The 18964-nt window shown below is 34.7% G+C and overlaps 1 protein-coding gene across 1 annotated transcript in view; it reads right to left on the bottom strand.

Annotated features, from left to right (window-relative positions):
* NBAS (NBAS subunit of NRZ tethering complex) overlaps positions 1 to 18964 on the bottom strand; it is a 159298-nt gene that overhangs the window by 84321 nt on the left and 56013 nt on the right. The window contains exons 31-35 of the mRNA XM_058800751.1: positions 18415 to 18527; positions 15795 to 15908; positions 8689 to 8802; positions 7634 to 7791; positions 6196 to 6294 (exon numbers count right to left, since the gene is read on the bottom strand). Coding sequence (XP_058656734.1) covers positions 6196 to 6294; positions 7634 to 7791; positions 8689 to 8802; positions 15795 to 15908; positions 18415 to 18527 — 598 coding nt within the window. The remainder of the gene's footprint in view (positions 1 to 6195; positions 6295 to 7633; positions 7792 to 8688; positions 8803 to 15794; positions 15909 to 18414; positions 18528 to 18964) is intronic.

The raw sequence follows: 18964 nt of genomic DNA, 5'->3' as shown, positions 1-18964 counted from the left end.
TTTATAATGGCAATGTTCTACATAAATGTTGAATGTTTCCACTAAAATAATCACCTCTCTACAAACATGATGATTGAGTATACTAAAGTTAATCTTTGACAATTCAAGAAAGCTGATATTAGAGACAATCTTGTATTTTTACAGAGGTAGCATTAATTAAGTTAACTCCCAATAGGGGAAACAGTAGAGATGTAAATATACATCTCTGGACCAAGTAATAAAGTATCATCAAGCTTTCAAATTTTGCAGCTGGCACACAAAATACTGAAAACCAGCCAGCCTAAAGGACTACAAGAATCCAAACCGTTTCTCAATCAAGAACTTCTTCTGCAATACATGCACAAATACCTTCACTTAGTATGAACTCACACATCACTCTTAAGAGTAGATACATGTTCCACAAATGGGGCTCTCTACACCAGCTCTTCCTATGTAAAGCATTTAAATAAATATCCAGAACATCCATGTTGTCTGATCTGTGCTGTTCCAGCTCTCAAAGGTTTGTGTTAATTGCATGCTTTACAATGTGTGCACATTAATCACAAACATATAATTAGCATACAGAGGTAAACACACTGTTTTCACAACAAAAAACAAATATTTTCCTTCATATAGCAAACTTTAACAGCCATATGGTTATCCCTAACAACCCTACTATTAATTTCCCCATACACTGAAGTATATTGGAACAGAAAAATTCTACCTGTATAACAGCGTGGAAAGTATTAGTTTACAATTTACTAATTAATGACAAAACCTCAAACACGAGAGCCAAAGGATGCCAAATTATGCTGAAGAGAAATATGACCCACTGTAACCTCAGAGGAAAAACATATCAGCTTCAATAAAATATAATTTCATGTAGAAAACCTTATTTTTAGTACCTTTTACTATAACGTACAGTAAATTACTGCATCAAGCTGACCATTGAAATAGCAGGTTCATCTTTAGTCCTTCAGCATTTGTTTTAATTTTTTTTGAAATCATTTTGTGCATTTCACAGATGCACCACTAATGAGTCAACTGGATAAACTGGGACTTTCAGCTCTTGCTTCACCAAATTAAGAAAGTGCATGCCAAGTACAACCTGTCAGAATTTTCTGCTCTGAAAAAAGAAAAGCAACTGAAAATCCTAGGTCTGGTGGCCTGGGGGGAGAATTTCTTGTTCATGTGTTTTCTAAATAAACCATGTTAAGTATTAAGTAAGACAAATTTTTGTAATTTATTTTAAATACAGAATACTAATTCCTCTCTGCCACCATTTTCAAGTAGATGCTGCAACACACCTAGTTGATTTTTCATGGAGGAAAACTAAACCAAAACTAAACCAAACTAAAACAGAATGAGAAAAAACCATCCCACCCAAGTTATCAACTGCATTTGAGCAAAGCACTTTTCTTTAAATCAGCCTCCTTCAGCAGTATGAAAACTAATGAGCCAACTTGTACGCAGGGGTTAATGCTTATGGCACTACTACTATCAGACAAACTCTGCTGACTTTCGTTTAAAAATAATTTCCCTCTTACAAGTAATTACAGTTTTTCAGCAAAAAACAGAAATTCTGTTTTCTGAGAAGACATTTTACTCTGTACCTGGAACAGCAACACTTACAGGTTACAACTTTTTGCTATCTCAAATCAATCTCTCGCAAAATAAGGTATTTCTTAAATAAGGTTGGAGATCCCATCTCGAGAAAACAACTTTAATGGCATCATTTAATTGGATCTTTAGGGAGAAGTTATATTTTGGGAGTTCTGAGAGGTGTTTGGGAGAAATTATTTTCTTCTATTAATTCTTCCTGACATCGTTTATAAAGTAAGCACTTCTGATTAAAATCAAAATAATAACAGCAACAACTTATTAAATAGTAGACAAATTAGCAGATTGAAAATCTGCTTGAATCTAAATGGTATAAAAAAAGACAACCAACAAATTCTGAATTATCAAGTTACTTTAAAATAACAGCTAAAATACATATATATACACCTTGGCTCCTACACACACTTATATAATTCCAAACAGTCTCATGGGAGAACAAATAACAAAGCCAACTGTTTGTGAGACAAGCCACACAAGAGACAATAATAAACTAGAACAACAGCAGCATGGATTTTAGGATTGGTTTTGGTCTTTGATGACAATTAGTCAAGGTGCAAGGATTAAAACTTGCAAAAACCATACACTGCATACACTTTGTATGTTAAGAATCATTTTATGTCAAGACTATGAAGGAAATGAAATGAGATAGAAGAGAGTCTGTTCAAAAACAGAGCATCACACCTTAGGTCTTCCTCTTCCCTTTTTGGTACCTTCCATTGCCAAACAGGAATTTAAAACAGCCTTTTTTTACATAAGTACTCATGTAGAACCTACATGTGGTTCTTTTGTGCCTTGGAGGGTTTTGTATCGGGGATTTTAAATTTTTTTTCAATGTCTGTTACAGCTATGAACCACTCCAAGTGAAAGCTCCAGTCCTGCAATGACAAACCAGACCCTAAATGAGAGACTATGGAAAAGATTCAGCTCAAGATGACAACACTAATGTTCAAGAGTCACTGAATGTTCAGGCTCTTACTAGGGCCATAACATCATGGGAAAAAAGAAGTAACCCAGTCTTAAGCAGACACAATGCATTTCATTCAGCTGCTGAAACACAGGCTTTGATGAGTGCCTGAGAGATGCAGCAGTGATTAAGACAGCTGCTTAACACCTGCAGATCTGACAGAGACATTCTGGAGCAGCAGCTAAAGGACAAGAGCATAACTGATCATGACTCTCTAGCAATTTCTAAGCAGCTGGGATAACAATGTGTGACCTACCAATTTAATGTAAACAAATGTTCTAAGAGATCCTGTCTTTTCCCAGATATAGTGCTTGGGAAAACTGGAAAAGGAGACACTAATGCTCTGCTAATCAAAAATTTTCTTTTCTTTAAGAAGCCTTTAAGAAAATAATTCTTATAATCTAAACATCTGTTCAAATTATAAGAAAATAATTCTTATAATTTGAACATATTAATTTCTCTAGAAAATGTCTAGAAAATATATCCACTTTTCTATCAAGAGTTCATTTAAAAATAAAACTTTGAACCTAATTTCTCTTGGGTTGATGTGCCATGTAACAGTAATTACGCTTCCATATTCAGATATGGACAAAATAATAATTTATAACAGATGTAAACATAATTTAAATATTATGCAGATTTAATAAATTCAGAGCTCACAAAGCAACTGATTAATATTGTTTTGTGCTTATACACAACACAGCATCTCATGTCTAAGCATTTTATTTGAATTTAATAATTTTACCAATAATATTCTGAAAGGCTTTTCACTAATCAATAATCAAGAGCTTAATCTTCTCACCAAGATATTCTGGTTGAGAAGCATAAGATTCGTTCTTTAGGAATTTGTAGCACACACAAGTAAAAAAGATGATGACGTAAGAAGGATGAGGATTGGTGAAACTTAACATTTTGCTTAGAAACAATCTGTACATTGGAATCATGACAGCTTCCACAGCATAACCTCTCAAATGGATTCCATGAGTTCAGACAACAGTGAGAAGTTGACACAAAGCTTGTGCACATGCATTAGCTCCTACAGAATAATGACATGCAGCTTTACCACAGCATTCATTAATTTCTTTTAGAGGAGGACCACCAAAAACCTGGAGAAAAGTTATGCTGCAGCCATCATGAGAGCAATATTAAATTAACCATTTCTAAGCAGTCTATGATATATATAGACTACATAGACTATATATAGACTCCTATCAAGATTTCTGCAAGTTTTAGGGGAAATAGTTTGGAGGAAAAATTGAATAAAAATGAAATTATATCAGGAATTTCTAGGGAAGAGTTCACCAAGAGAAAGCTGATGAAAAAGTATGACCAGCTGAGGATGTTGCTTGACATAAGGGAAGAAATGGTAATGGAGAATAATAATTCAGTGCTAGACAAAAAAAAAAGTAAGAGGGAGAGAAAAAGGTCACTAAAAGTTTAAAAAGCAAAAGTGATATACTTACAGGTAGGTATTTTGAATGCAATAGAAAAAGGGATGCCCAAACACATGTATGCCAGACCCAAATACATGTACGCCAGACCTTAATCAAGTCAGGATAAGAAAACTTAGACTTAGAGCATCAATTTGAAAAGGTATCAGTAAGTGAGAAAAACCATTTGTCAATTCCCTGAAATGAGGATTCTCTAAGTTAATCAGGAGGTAAGTGAAAGTGAAAGGAGTACAAGAAAAGGGAGAAAAATCTTTGTTTCTTTTTTCTTTAAAGAAACAAAAATTCTGTGCAAGACGATGAAGGTGAAGCACAGGGAATTAGATGAAGTGTGACTACAAGGATTGCAGTTATTGAATATATTGGTTTTCTAACACTGCAGATGTCTGTAACAAAGGCAAAGCTTTACAGTGAGTAAATTTTTGGCTATGTTTCCTCCCGTGTCATTCCAAAAAATGGAAAAAAAAAAAAAAGCTCTAAATCCCTATCAAGTCAACTGGGAGAGAACAAAAGGAAAAAAATTAGCAAATATACAGAACTTTATTTCCTAGTGTAACAGTCTGAAACACGACATGCCAAGGAGCCTTATTAAAGAAAAAGAAAATACACCTCAGTGCAGCAACATACAAACTTGCCAGGTCAATTGTCTACCTACTTCAAATTCTAAAGAGACAATCAACCACAACTAAGGGGGTGGGGAAATGAAAGCTGTATTGGAGAAATTTTTGAATGTCAATTCTCCAGCATAATGAAAATTGCTTCCAATATGCAAACTGAAATGATAGCAAAGTTAATTAGCGAGTTTACTCAACTCTGATAAACCTTTGAATAAATTTTTGAATCATTTATATGCATGTCCAATTGTTCTGCCTCAATACAGTACTTCAGCAGATGAAAGGTAATGCATGACAAATTTTTATAGACATTAAAATATTGTAAACATATGCATCCACACCCATATAAATTTTATTAACATCTACTTAATAACCTCCCACTCAGAGAGATGCATCTATGGATTTCCAGAAAATAAAATGCATTTGTGCCAGTGAAACAGACCTGTTCTTCATACTGATGATTCTGGCAGACACAAAATGTTGGCCCTATTCCTCTGAATTCTGTTTGTAGTGTTATTTTATCTTCCTGCCGTTTATTTTATATATATGCAAATACATACATCTACAGGTATGTCTACAAATCCATGTATATACATACATATACATGCACATGTGTGTTTACACACACCTATACATATGTACATACATAAAAATCATACACAAAATATGGACACATTCTCCAAGGAGGCTGGAACTCTCATAATTTCTCAAAAAGCCACCCTATGCAACATGAACCTCCTCTTTCTTTCTTTCCTTCCCTCTTTCACCACCCCTTTTAATCTCTTCTTTCTTGTATTTCTTTAAGGCTTTTGATCCCCTCTCCTCACCCCTAGATTTATTTATCACTCACCTATTTCATTAAACCAAACACAGAGAAAAAAATACATCAAATACAGAATTTTCCAGTTCAAAGAGTGTGAAAAACATTCCTGTTCTCACAAATAGGTAAATAATTACATCTTATTTAAAGAGACAAAAGTACTTGCAATTGCACACATATAGGCATAAAATAATTGATATAAAAGCAGAAAGAATAATCAGACTTGTTTTCTGTTGTCCTGCCTGAACTCAAGGTTCCTTCTGATCTTACACATAAAAATAATTTCACATGCAATGTATGTACATTATAAAGTAACAAGTAATAAACTTCATGATGCACAGAACTAAGGGGAAAAATAAGTTTAATTAAAAAACATTTTTTGGTTAAATAAGTATTTCAGGTTTAAAATTGTTGCTTTGCAACTGAGACAGATTAAAAAAAAAAAAAAACTAAACCAATATAAATGTCTATTTTAATATAAGTTTTTTTGCACTTTTCCTGCCTCTGGGTTTATGGTTTTTTTTCAATGGCACTAAGACTGTAGGAAGAAGCAACTAAAACTCAGAACAAAGTATAAATACAGAAGCAAAATCTTCAAGTTAATCTAACAACAGAAAGTACTACATGTCTAATGTTGCTCATTCTATCTAGTAAGCAGACAGATGTTGTCAAAAACTCAAATTCCATTCTTGAGAGTAATGCAGAATCATGTATTTTATTATTACCTTTAAAATTCACATTAAAACTTACCTCTGTATCCTTACTGATCAACAAAGAAGGCCCGGAGATACTTGAATTCTCACCTCCCTCAGAAGGAAGGAACTGGTAATTCACAGCCTGATAAAGAATCTATAAACATGAAATAAATATTATCTTTTGCCAAGCAAAGAAGCCAATGAAAGAATTATGACTGATTTCACAGAAAACCCAAGAAACTGATGTAAAGGCTTCTATAACAGAAAAGGGGGCAAGAGAAGATGCAAAGAAGGAAACACAGCACCTCTGACATCCTCTCACTGTTGGAGTCCCTAGACAAAATGACCTTTCCTTCTCCATGAATTTTGTGCAATATTTTTCCCACAATCTAAGATTTTTTTTTTTAACTTTATGTGCCGTGCTGTACAATGTAGAGGAAAGAAATGTCATGAAAACCTCCATTTTCTGAACTGAGACTCTGAAGCACTGGGTAACTCCACAAAGACACGTGTTTCACAGGACAATGGTTTTGTGAGTAGAATTTCTGCACAGAACTTCCACCTTCTTACATTGCTTGTAGTCTCACAGAAACTTCTGTTCAGGGGATTTTTTAAGGAAAAGACTACACTCTTGCAGGTGCCTTAATCAGGCTGCACACGTGCTGTAGCTATGACTCCCTTCTCCCCCATTCTTACATTCTGTGTCCAAAGACCTCTAAGATGTCTCTATTATACAATTACAAATCTAAGAACACTGTGAACTCTTAGACAACTAAGATAACTATGAACTCAAACAAGTCATAGTATGTAGGCCTAGCCACAATTACAGTGAACAGAAATTTAACATTTTGACAACCTAAATTACTGCCCTTCAATTCAAAATAAAACTTTTGCTATGTCACCTTGACATAAGTTGCATTTAAATGCCACAATTACATGTTCTCACATATATACTGCAATCAGCTCAACACCTAACATGTGACTCTATCAAGTGAGTCACTGCAGAATTAATAAAGACTGCTCAGACACAAAGCCTCTTGCCATTGTTAAAACCATTACATCACTGAAATCTGTGAGAAAATAATTTCATTGCATATTGGGTAAAGATCATAAAAATCATCTAATAAACCCTTAATACACATTTATGTGGGCATTTAATGAAGATGAATTACAAAGTATAAATACCTGGAAAATATTTTGAGATTTCACCAACTGCATTTTTAAATAAAATGTTTAAATCAGGCAATCAATAAAGCTATGAAAAATACTAAAGACAGAAAACACAACTGCCTTTCCACTTCAGAAACCAATTCATCAGACAAAACTGCTTAGAAAGAGACCTCATTTGCTGAAATATAACAGTGAAAGTGGAAGAGCAGAGCAGAACAAATATAAATATACTGGAGGGTAGAACTTAAGGGAACAAGCTTGAAAATGAGCCCAAGTGCCCTTCACTTTGGGAGGCACTGAACAGAAGCTCCAGAGGCAGGTACCTGTGTCTGCAGCGAGCTGCTCACGGCCAGCAGCGCCTCGATGGCGCAGGGGGGACAGTGTGTCAGCGCAAAGGCCATCAGCTCCTGGCGCATGCCCAGGTCCTGGAAGCCTTCTGACTGCCCCAGCTGACTGCACACCTCCCAGCTTTTAGAATAACCTACAAGGGAACACAAAACACACTCCCTATCACAACTGAAAGGAGGATGCTGCCCAGTTCTCATTGGATGAGATAAAGGAGGGCATGTGGTATTTCTGTCAAGGCTTAACATCCCCTGAAAAAGGAACCATAAAGGCTCCATAAAACAGAGATGATGCTCAACTTGAGACTGACCAAATACATAAAAGACTATTTTTTATCATATTGTAGATAACAATAAAATAGACATCTGTAAGCTTACATCCTATATTTTTACATATTACAATAAGAAAATCCTCATTTATTTCAGTGCATGATAATGAAAACCTTGCTGGAGTGGCTGTAAAAAACAAAAACAAAGTATAAAATATATAACACTTGATATATTAAAAAAATCTCAACACACACTGAACTTCCACCCCTCATTCCCAAAGCAGAAAAAAAGACCCAAAGAAACAAATCCCATCTTCCTTAGTATTTTGACACATGTATTTCATTTACCTTCACTCATACTGTCACATACACAAATTATATAAATAGCACAAACATATAAATATCTTTAGAGTTTTGATAGAAAGGTAGACTTCTAAAAGACCTGCGCTTTCCTGCTCGCTGCAGTTGCAAGGTTTTACCTGTCTGAGGAGGCTACAGTGTAGAAAGAAGTAGAAATTGTTGTTCCCAGAGGCATTCAGAAAAGCTGCCTGAGGTTACACATCCAGTAGTTCAGTACACCCTTATTCCATGCAGTATTTGCTGTTTGTGTCTCTATTCAATGCCAGTGCACTTCCACTAACAAGATGTAACTGCTATTTTAATGAAATGGAACAATCTGAAGTACCACACCTCACAGTAAAACAAAAGTCAGAACTCAGATTTCCACCTCCATCACCTCATGCATCATGTATTTATTTACTTCACCTGTGGCCATGAGCTCCTGGCAATGCATACTAGCTGCTTTGTAGTCCTGGAAACTGAGAGCCTGTTCCACTAAAAGGATTAGAACTTGACCTTTTCGCTCCATCTGATCATCTCCTGTAAGAAAAAAAAAATCAAACTTATTATTAGTTAATTGGAATTAATGGTCAACTTAAGCTTGCCACTTTATTTCTTAAGAACTATATACCACAACATGAAAAGCCCCTCTTGAAACTGAAACAAAAATAAAATTGCCTGTGTTTTCCTGAAGGAAACAATAAAAGGAGCTAGTATTTTAAAAAAACATTGGCACCATAAGCTTGCAAAAAACCCCAAACCAATTGGCACGTTATGTCAAGGTTAAAAAAAAAGAAGTTTTTGAAAATTGTATTTATGTGTTGGCCAAAGGATCAAAACTGATATTTAAGCTAAGTGACATATAAATCAAAATCCTGACACTGAAAAAAATAATCTTTGTACTGTAGTACAAGAAAATAATTGAAATGTTTGTTTTCTCATAATATACGGAGATCCATTTAAAACTGCCACTTCATGGCTCCAAATGATGCATGAGATGCAGAAAATGTAAGCATTTAAACATCTGTAACCTCATAAAGTGAGTGAGTAGAACTGAAACTAATTTTTGCATACCACCTCCATCTCAGTCACCAGACCTTCTGGACAATGCCTCTTCCACTAGTTATGAATCAAAAGTTAGACTTTAGATACTATTGAAGTCTTCTGACTAAAGTTTCATCAAGAATCTTTGTAGAAAAACGTCTTGACCTCAATTTTAATACATCAGCATTCACAGATGAAAATCTAACGAGACAGCTCATCTCCATCTCAAAGCCACTTATAGTCAATACAAATAACATTTATATCTATCACCCTTTACTAGTAATCTATATTTTTTTAAGCTTTTTTCAATTTATAGTGAACAATTTGCTGGCATTAGTTTGTCCAGTCTTGTGCTCAAAATACTATGTACATCCATGCATTCTATAAGAAGGTGACAAAACGTGCACAGAAAAAATAAACTATTAATTTAGGAAAGAATTTTTAGAATAAAAACAAGTGGATTTTTAAACGCAAGCCTCTTGCTCATGCTTCTCCTCTATTATTAAAAGCAATTTTATGCAGTCAGTGTTGTTACAGTAATTTGAAAAGGGCACTGGTTTATGAAACTGTATTACTACAACTTGTGAAATGCAAATATTTCAGAAGGTTAAACAGATCCAGTTTCAAAAACCATTTAAAGAGTACATGTTCTTGAATTGCATAGCTGTTATTTTTAGCTCCACTTTGCAGATCCATCACCACGGACAAAGTAAATTTCTTTTTAAAGCTTTCTCAAAAGGAAAGCTGTAGCAGTTGCACTTCAATGACATTCAGGCAAGTGAAGTTACCCTAATTATTGAACTCAATCAAGGCTCCCCTAATCCCTGCACATCACGACTAACTCAGCTGGGAGAACAGGTTAGCTTCCCATCATTTTATCTTCCAGCCTCCTGCTCAATATACTGCCAGCACTCAATGCTGCAAATTAATCACATTCAAGGCTCTCCTGTTGCAAAATTATGCCCTCTGGAACCTGGGAACCTCTCATTCGGGCAAAAGCAATTACAGATGACAAAGAGATGCTTCTATCCTCACAAGCTAAATGTGAACTGTCATTTCTCTAAGCGAGGGACACGTACTTGCCACTCCTGATGCCCACTTCACCCTGACAGCTTGACTTCTTACAGAGACATCTGACTAAGTAGCAGACACAAAGCAAAGTCAAGAGAAACAATCAAACTATTATCCCTCAAATTCAGGCAAAATAATCACTGCTATTTATGCCCACTTAAAAATGAGTGGTACTGAAAGAAAGAAAGAAAGGAAGAACATTTGGATCAAGGAAGGGTTTCTTTAACTGTGCTTGAGCAGCTGTATGGTATCAGGTCTCCCATCCCCAATGTTTCAGCCAAGGAGTTCTGATGCAGGAGAATACAACTCTGCATGTTTTAAAAAAGTACAAGTGTAAAAATAAAAGGATAACTCACTAACACTTCCATTACCTTGGCACTCACTGTTATGGCAGAGAACAATCACTGGCTCCAGTGTTACTCCTTGAATCCCTGAGTGAAGCCACACACCTTTCCCACACACCTTTCATTAACCATGCAGTGACTGATAATGCTCACTGCTGCAGTTTAGTCATCATCTTCCATTCAGGTATAGAAAAATTCACTGCTTCAGCTTTGTAAACACATAATTTGATGGTATTTTAATAATAGTCTCATAAAAGGAAAAGTTTTAAAGTCTAAATTGTCTCCCTTGCCATACTGACAGCTATCCATGACTTAAAACCAAGACAGGAATGACAAAATTCTTCAAATTGTAACCTGATTATATTACATAGTAATTCTGCTTCAAGCCTTAATGGTAACACCTGACAGACTCCAATTCAGAAACTGGAAAGTGGAAGGGGATAACCTAGATGATTCCCTAGATGATTCTGAGGTTATAATAAAAATAACGAGATAAAAAACATGAAAGCTCAGAAACAATACAATTTTTTTCCTTGAGAAATAAAAGATATTGAAATACTTTTTAAAAGCTTGGATCCAATCTGGATTATATGAAAAAAAATCTTACTGAAATACCTTGGGTAAGATGCATGCTATTTTTGAGTGGATAAAATAACATTATCCTGAATGAAATCATGCCATTAAAACTTAGAAGTCAAATGATATCAACATTGTACTTCAGAAATACCATGTCACCTAGATTTAGGAGACCAGAAGCCATCTACATTGTTAATTCCAAATGTAAGAAAGTCAATGTTAAGAACAACAGATTTCAAAAATAAGCTTTAACTAAGGAATCTCAGCAAAGCTTAAAGCTAATAGATTCACTTATGGATATTAAAATTAAATAAATTTACTACAGAGAAAAGGGAATAATGGAGACATTTCTAGAGAGTCTGACAAAGGAAATAATGACCAACACTCAGTAGATCTTTTTGACATACAGTAAGAGTAGAGAGGATGCTCCTGATTTCTGATACAGATGCTTTTTTCCTCGCTTTTTTTTTGTACACATCTACTCAAGTAATTGCATAAAGTGAATTTGTCACACCCATTCTTAACAAAGAGCACAAATTAAGTGAGGATTGCAAGACACAGAGCAGCTCCAGCTCCCTGAGCATGTGCAGATTTTCCGGCTGTCATGCTGAGCACATTCTTCCTCACTCACTTTACCCATCTGTGAAATTAAGATAACAGTTGTGGGCTTACTTTACAGAGGTAGTGACATGAGGCTTAAGTAGAGTTCACTGTAATTAATTGAATACTTTAAAGCAATTAAGAAGTTAGCTGATATATCATTACCTAAGCAAGATTTTAACTTTGATAAATATGAATATAAATTCTATTACTAATTTTCAGCGTTGCTCTCAAAGCAAACCGTATTCAGAATACATATTTCACAAAGCTCCTTAATAATGACTCTGTGCAATCTACCCTTGCATCCACAAGAAATGCATTCTTTTAAAATTTAAATTAAAATATGTATGTTCTTAAGATTTTATAGGCTATCTATTACATATAATAAAACACAGCATATACTTTATGCTCTATATGGACACACACATAAAAAATTTACATAGACATGGACAGATGCAGCAAGCAGGTCTTTCCAATCAGTAATTATACAGGGTGGAGTGGCAGGGAAGCAAAGAGGGGAAAATACTGAAACAAATTTCTCCACTGAACAGACAAAACACAAGACAATACAAAGTGGATTTGGAACAGAAGGGACCTACAACTTCAAACAAGCATAACCAATACCAGTAAGTATGTTCCAGAGGACAAAATCAGAACTTCTTACACAGCAAAGGTGGCTCATAGATCAGGGTAATTGTGTAAGCAGTGAAAACCAATTAAGGACAAATCTCAAATCTTTCACCTGGCATCATTTTATCTAATTCTTCATTAAGTGTGTAAAGTTCAATCCTCTTTTTCAAAATCCAGACCTATCCCAAAATATCTCAACAAAACCATTTGCTTTCATCAGAAGCTGTTAGAAATCATGATATCCTTCCCCAGTAGTTTTACACCTGCAAACAAAGACTATCCATATTAAAACTGCAGGGAAGGTTTACCTTTTCTAATATTAAATTTAAAGTATGCTAATTCAAAAATCTTAGAATCTGTATGCAGGATCTGCCCTTTTGTCTATAAAGTAATTTGTGGAATAATACTAGTGTTTGTTATCACACAACAGAGCTACCAAGTCCTAATATAACTCTTCATCATATTAAAAACAGTATTAATAGTATTAATTAATATTAATAACTCACTGGAACTCAGTAACTTAAATTACAAGTTGACAGATACATAAATACCATTACTACATGTCCTGTAGAAATCCTGTTTTTAATCTCTACCATCAAATTAAACAGTGCTCCTCATTACAGACTATGATTAAGGCTATACCAGCATTACACTTAAAAACTGTTCTGAAAGGTATTAATAACCTAGTTACTCAAATTCTAAGACTCTTTAAATTCAGTGTAAGGTTACCTATTCCATCACTCATCAGAGGTATACAAAGGACCAAAGAGTAACGCTCTACAGCCTTTCTTAAATAATCTGAGAAAATATTGTATTTACATGCATGCTTTGAAACGAAGACAATGATGTTTCTTTTGTATGCTACTGGCTAATCCTGTGGATACTTTTCAGTGGGCTAGAGAGCCAGACACAAAAAATTTGCAGTAACAGTGGTATGCCATTTACAGCTTCCAAATCCAGAAAAACAAGCAAACAAGTATATTTAAAAAATAATGAGTTTCTTAAAATTAAATAAATCTGTTTTCAATAGACCATCTCCTATAAAAATTCGGTTTAAATAAAATTCACAACTATGACATTCTTGTACCAAATCCGTATCTTACTCATAAATGGATGTTCTCTACAGATGACAGCTTTCCATTATAAGCAATACAACTAGTTATCCTTCAGTGACAGTGAAACGGCTTTTAATCACAAAATCTTACAACTACGTATGTAAAACAAAATTTAAAAAACACCTCACATCCCTCACCACAGAAAGTCACTACTGAAAATGTTGTCTTGCTGCATTTTCCTTTGAGATAAATAAATGTTATTCTATAAGCAAAAGATTACTTTGAAAGTGACCAAGTTACTTGTATATTTATCATAAGAGAAAAATGTCTAAGTAGTGTATTCCTTACTCACTCTTGAAATATAATTTTACTACCAAAATTCCCAACTTACCATAGGAGCAACCATCAGCATTACTCTCAAGATTAACCACTAAAGTCAGAGCCCCACACTTCCTATGTATATATGTCACCAGTTGAGTAAGTAGTAGTTTTTAAATCATTCACCTGTTTAAAAATTTACCATCTCACACATTCATCTTCTGCTTTTCTCTAGCCTGGTAAGTGCATGGAAGAGAAAAACTGGGGGGCCATTTTATCATCTGGCTTTAAATACATCTTAAATCTCTCTTTTCAGTGGTGATTCAGTAGCTGTCACTGTGATTGTAACACTAGCACACGGACACTAGTGTATCAATGAACTCTATACAAATTCCCTAAAGTTCTCTACATACTATGCAGGGACTGCCATCTTTCAGTCTCTGGAGATGGGAGCCACGAGTTTGATCTCTTTTCAAAGGCACATACCAGGGCACTGTAAATCCCACAGCTAAGGCACTAGGATAACACTACTGGACAAAGCTTTATAGAATGTCTCTGGATACTGGTTTTCCTTCTTTCACACAAAGATAATTACTTAAGAATTAAAAAGAAGGTAAAACAAAAATCAGCAGCATTAACACAAAGAACCCAGAATATTAAGAAAAATTCATGAATTTTAACTTCATGTTCATAGGACAAAGCAGAGAGGAGAAAGAAAGTGCAGTACAGTAATCTTGTCATATGAACCAAGGGAGAATTGTTTTTTTTCCCAAAAGCCTTACAAGCAAAGAAAAAGAAGTTACAACTGTCATTTAAGTTTTTCTATGGATTACATATTTAATATGTAGATTGGATCCAGCTACTCATCATGGTACCATCCCACCCCCTCCTCCACCGTTCACATAGCAATGCTGTGCTGACCAGAGTGAGGACGTTTCCTGTGACTCCCTTCCTTAGAATCAAGGTGTCTTGGGAGGTCAACAGCCTAATTTCCATACCTCTGTTCTCAACCTCACACAACAGTCGCAAGGATCTCCCTTCCTATTTATAATACTATGCAAAAAATAGCCAGTATTAAGCCTCATGAAAACGTGAGAAAAAAATCTGAAATGATTTAACAAATAGAGAGGGAGAAAAGAATTAGCCAGGCATGTTTTAGTAACACAGCCGGAATGCATTGATTTTATATGCCCTGCCATAAAATATAAAATATTTTATATTTCTATATTCTATTTCTACAGCCTAAAGATACAGCAGTATGGTGTTTACAGCTACACTGATTAAGTATTTTTCAAAATTAAAAAAAATCAAAAGGCAGATACTTTGGGTAGGCCATAAAAAAATTTCCTTAATATCCTCAGGATTCAATCTTTGAAGCTCTTCAAATGAATACTCAACTTAATGCATTATTTTTAGTGCCCAAAGGAGATACATGCAGCCTAGACTGAAGTGTAACAGCTAAAATTCATGCTTTACAGATTATTTTTCCCCCTGTATCTTAAATGAAACTATTATTAAATCAGGCTACCTTCTTTCATAGAGGTAATAGCAGTCACAGTAATTTCAGTAAATTCCCTACCAATTAACTGTAAAACAAGATATTCTCAGCCACAACTCCTCCAATCTGAAATCAGCCTTTACTCCAACTCTAGATTGGATAAGGCATTTTTTTATTTCAGGTATTAGCAGAATACAGCAGCTGATCATTTCAGCTGTTTTACAGATGAAATATTCCACTCATGTGAAATGCTTCATTCCTCCCCAATGACTGCTCTTCCAGGTGACTTTTTAGTGGTATCTTTGAATTCATATTCTACCCATCACCTAAAATACCCTAAAGCACAACATGAACGTTCATTGCACTGCAGTTCAGTGTCTTACTAGCACAGCTTACCTGCAACCCTCAGCAGGTTTGCCAGTCCCAGGAGCTTAGCAGGCTGTTTATAGTTTGTTGACATCTGAGCCAGACAGTCCTTGATGAGACTGAGTCGATCGGAGCACAAGCGCACTGTTGAAAGGAGAACTGGTTTAGAGACTGCACAAATGAACTTGACTGCTGTGTTCCTGCTCAAACAGCACAGGGCAGAAGGACTGCTGGGGAATACAAGAATGCAAACACAATCTGAAAACTAGCTCAAAGCTGCTTGCATGCAGATCCTCAATTATACCTGTAAACAGAAAAGTTAAAATAACACCACAGGATATCCAGCTCCAATCATTAGCAAGTCAGGCTGTGAAGGGAGCAAAAAGAGAGAACTGACCTGAATGGAAACTCTATTTTGTTTCATGTTTTCACATTCACTCTTTTAAAATGTGTACAATTAACTGATATACTTTTATACTTTTTTTTTAATTATAATTTTTGCAATATCCCGTTAAACTGCTAATACAGGCATTAACTTTTGTTTAGAATGTTGCAACTAAGATTTCATTTATTTAGCATGGACAAGATACATCATACAGACTGAAAGAACTGTCATTAGCAAACGCTTCAGCTCTTTTTAATTTACTTTAAAATTTCCTGAGGAAGTGGAAGGATAGCTTGCAAATCACAAGGTTCTTTCAACCATATCCTGAGCAGCTTATAATCAGTACTGTGTTTAAAAAAATATACCAAGAATTAAACAACTATTTTAACTGCATAATTTAATATCATTAACTGATTCAAGTGCTCTATTTAGCTCATTAGTGGGTGGCTAACTTCAGGCTGTTGCTCTAAAAGGTGATGCTTTCATACTATGCAAGTTCTCAGAACACAGAGGAACAGCACGCAGATATCCCACTTAACACTCAGTAAGAGTGAATGGCTGCATGGGGATAAACTCTGCATTAGCATATTGGGCTTAAAACAGGATATTAGGCCTCTAAATAAGAGCAAAGACATATTAATATAATGAAAACTGTTAATTCTGGAAATTAGACTAAACTGAATAAGAATGGAAGAGCAGGAAAAGGTCATCTTTTTAGTTTCATTTTTAATATTCTATCACAGGCATATATTAGTATTCATCAGGAAAATGTTTTCAGTCACTGATTATTTAAGCAGGAATTTTTAATACATTATATAACTAAAAGTAATCTGATATAATACTGTGGGTCAAGCACTTAAAGATGAACTTGTCTTCACATTTTATTTTAATACTGAGTCTTCAAACCCGATTTTATTACAACATAGCATAATGATAGTCCATAAACTTAAACTGTTAACTTTGCTAAAATAGAAGTGGGGGAAGATCTACAGACAACTAAACACAGAACTGCAAACAAAAGTCTATTGCTAAAAGACTATTGCTGCAGCTGATCCTTAGTGCTACTTTAATGACATTCTGTCAAAGTAACAGATCATTTAAAGGCTTTCATTAAAACTTGAAAACATGATTTTAATCTTATTAGATTAATTTGATTTACATGAAAGATACTGAAGCAAGGATGTCAGGATCATTAATGAAATTACATGCATGATTTCACATATTCTAATTAATCTAGATCAGTTGTATTACACATTCTGTTAATGCAGCATTATGTCACTACTTTTTTTAAATGATATCTCCATGTCCACATCAAAACAAGTTGAAGAAAATACATGTACCCTTTTACAGGCTGAACAAACAGACTGAAAAATAATTTTGCTCTAGAAATCAACAGACCAATACTGCAAGATCTAAAAATCAGACACTCTCAGTCCAGAAATGTTAATATTTCTGATTATAACATCTGGAGCATCAATTCACTTGAATAAATACTTGGAAGAAAAGAGAACAAAAAGGGAGCACCAAGTAATGTAACAACTGCTGCTGACAACATCTACTTCATTTTCCATGATATGGAAAGTACCAGAAGTGCTTTCCATAAATCCCAGTATTTCTCTGCACAATGCCAGAAGTAAAACATTATCATCAGCACATCTCATGTCTTAGTGCTCATCTCTGCCAGTTCCATGAGTAGGGTTCATGCAATTTCATTGTACATAATCATAACTTCTTTCCAACCTTTGTCCAACACCTTTCTGTTCCACTGCAGTTGGAGCTACAAAAGATTTCGTTTTAGCACAGAATCAGAAGAAATACCTTGCAAAAGTTCACTTCCACTGTCATTGGGTTTTATATACTTCACAATGAAACAACCCAGTGGAGACATGAAAACTGCCTGACAAGAAGTACTTCTCTCATACCTGTTATTTTAAAGCACACAGCCAAGTGCAGATTATTTGGTAAATAAAAAATGAGCTCAATTTCTGTTCAATCACCAGGAGTTTCATATACTTGATATTCTATTTTAAAGTTGTGCTAAAAGTCAAAAAAAAACAAAGACACCATATGCAAATATTTTTCTTACCTCACAAGCTAAAAAATTCTATTAAAAATATAGTTTTTCTATGTGCCTGTACACTGCTTGGAGGCAGTATATGGACTCTTTATTTTAATCATAGCACACTTATGTAATAGTAACTATTTCTCATGCATATTTATGCCTATAATTCAAGTAATCATATGAAGAATAAAATTAAGCAGTACCTTGCAGCGGTAATATTTTCACACCAAACTCTTCCAGGTAACCCAGAGCACGAATGAGGTCCAACTCCTCCTGAACAGCACTTGGACTGTCTTCAATAAGTTGCAGACAACACCTAAATAAGAACAAACACATTTTTCTGAAGTCTGAGGAAAACATTTTAAATTAAACTTGTGGGAGAAGTTAACTGGTGAGTAAAATAAAACAAAACAACCACCAGCAGAAATTAAATGTGCTTATGAAATGTCAGAATACTAAGTGCTTTTGTAATGCACATGTGAGGTGTTTGATACAGTTCATCTCTTATAGCTGGCTAAATGTTTTAATGAATTTCTATTTTGGCATAGCCTTCTACTGGTTGTTATAAGCACATCCCCTAAACCCTCCTGAATTTAGATCTGCAATGAATTTACAGATGATGTTGAAGGTTTATGTACTTAAATACATAATTATTTTGGGAAATATTTCTTCTACCACTATAGTGTTTTGGTATTGCCATATAGTAGAAGTTATAAAAGCAAAACACTGTAAAAAATTAACAGAAGTGAAACA

This window comes from Ammospiza caudacuta, chromosome 3, assembly GCF_027887145.1.
Source record: "Ammospiza caudacuta isolate bAmmCau1 chromosome 3, bAmmCau1.pri, whole genome shotgun sequence".
NCBI classification, from domain to species: domain Eukaryota; kingdom Metazoa; phylum Chordata; class Aves; order Passeriformes; family Passerellidae; genus Ammospiza; species Ammospiza caudacuta.
This window is presented reverse-complemented; position numbering and strand designations above follow the sequence as displayed.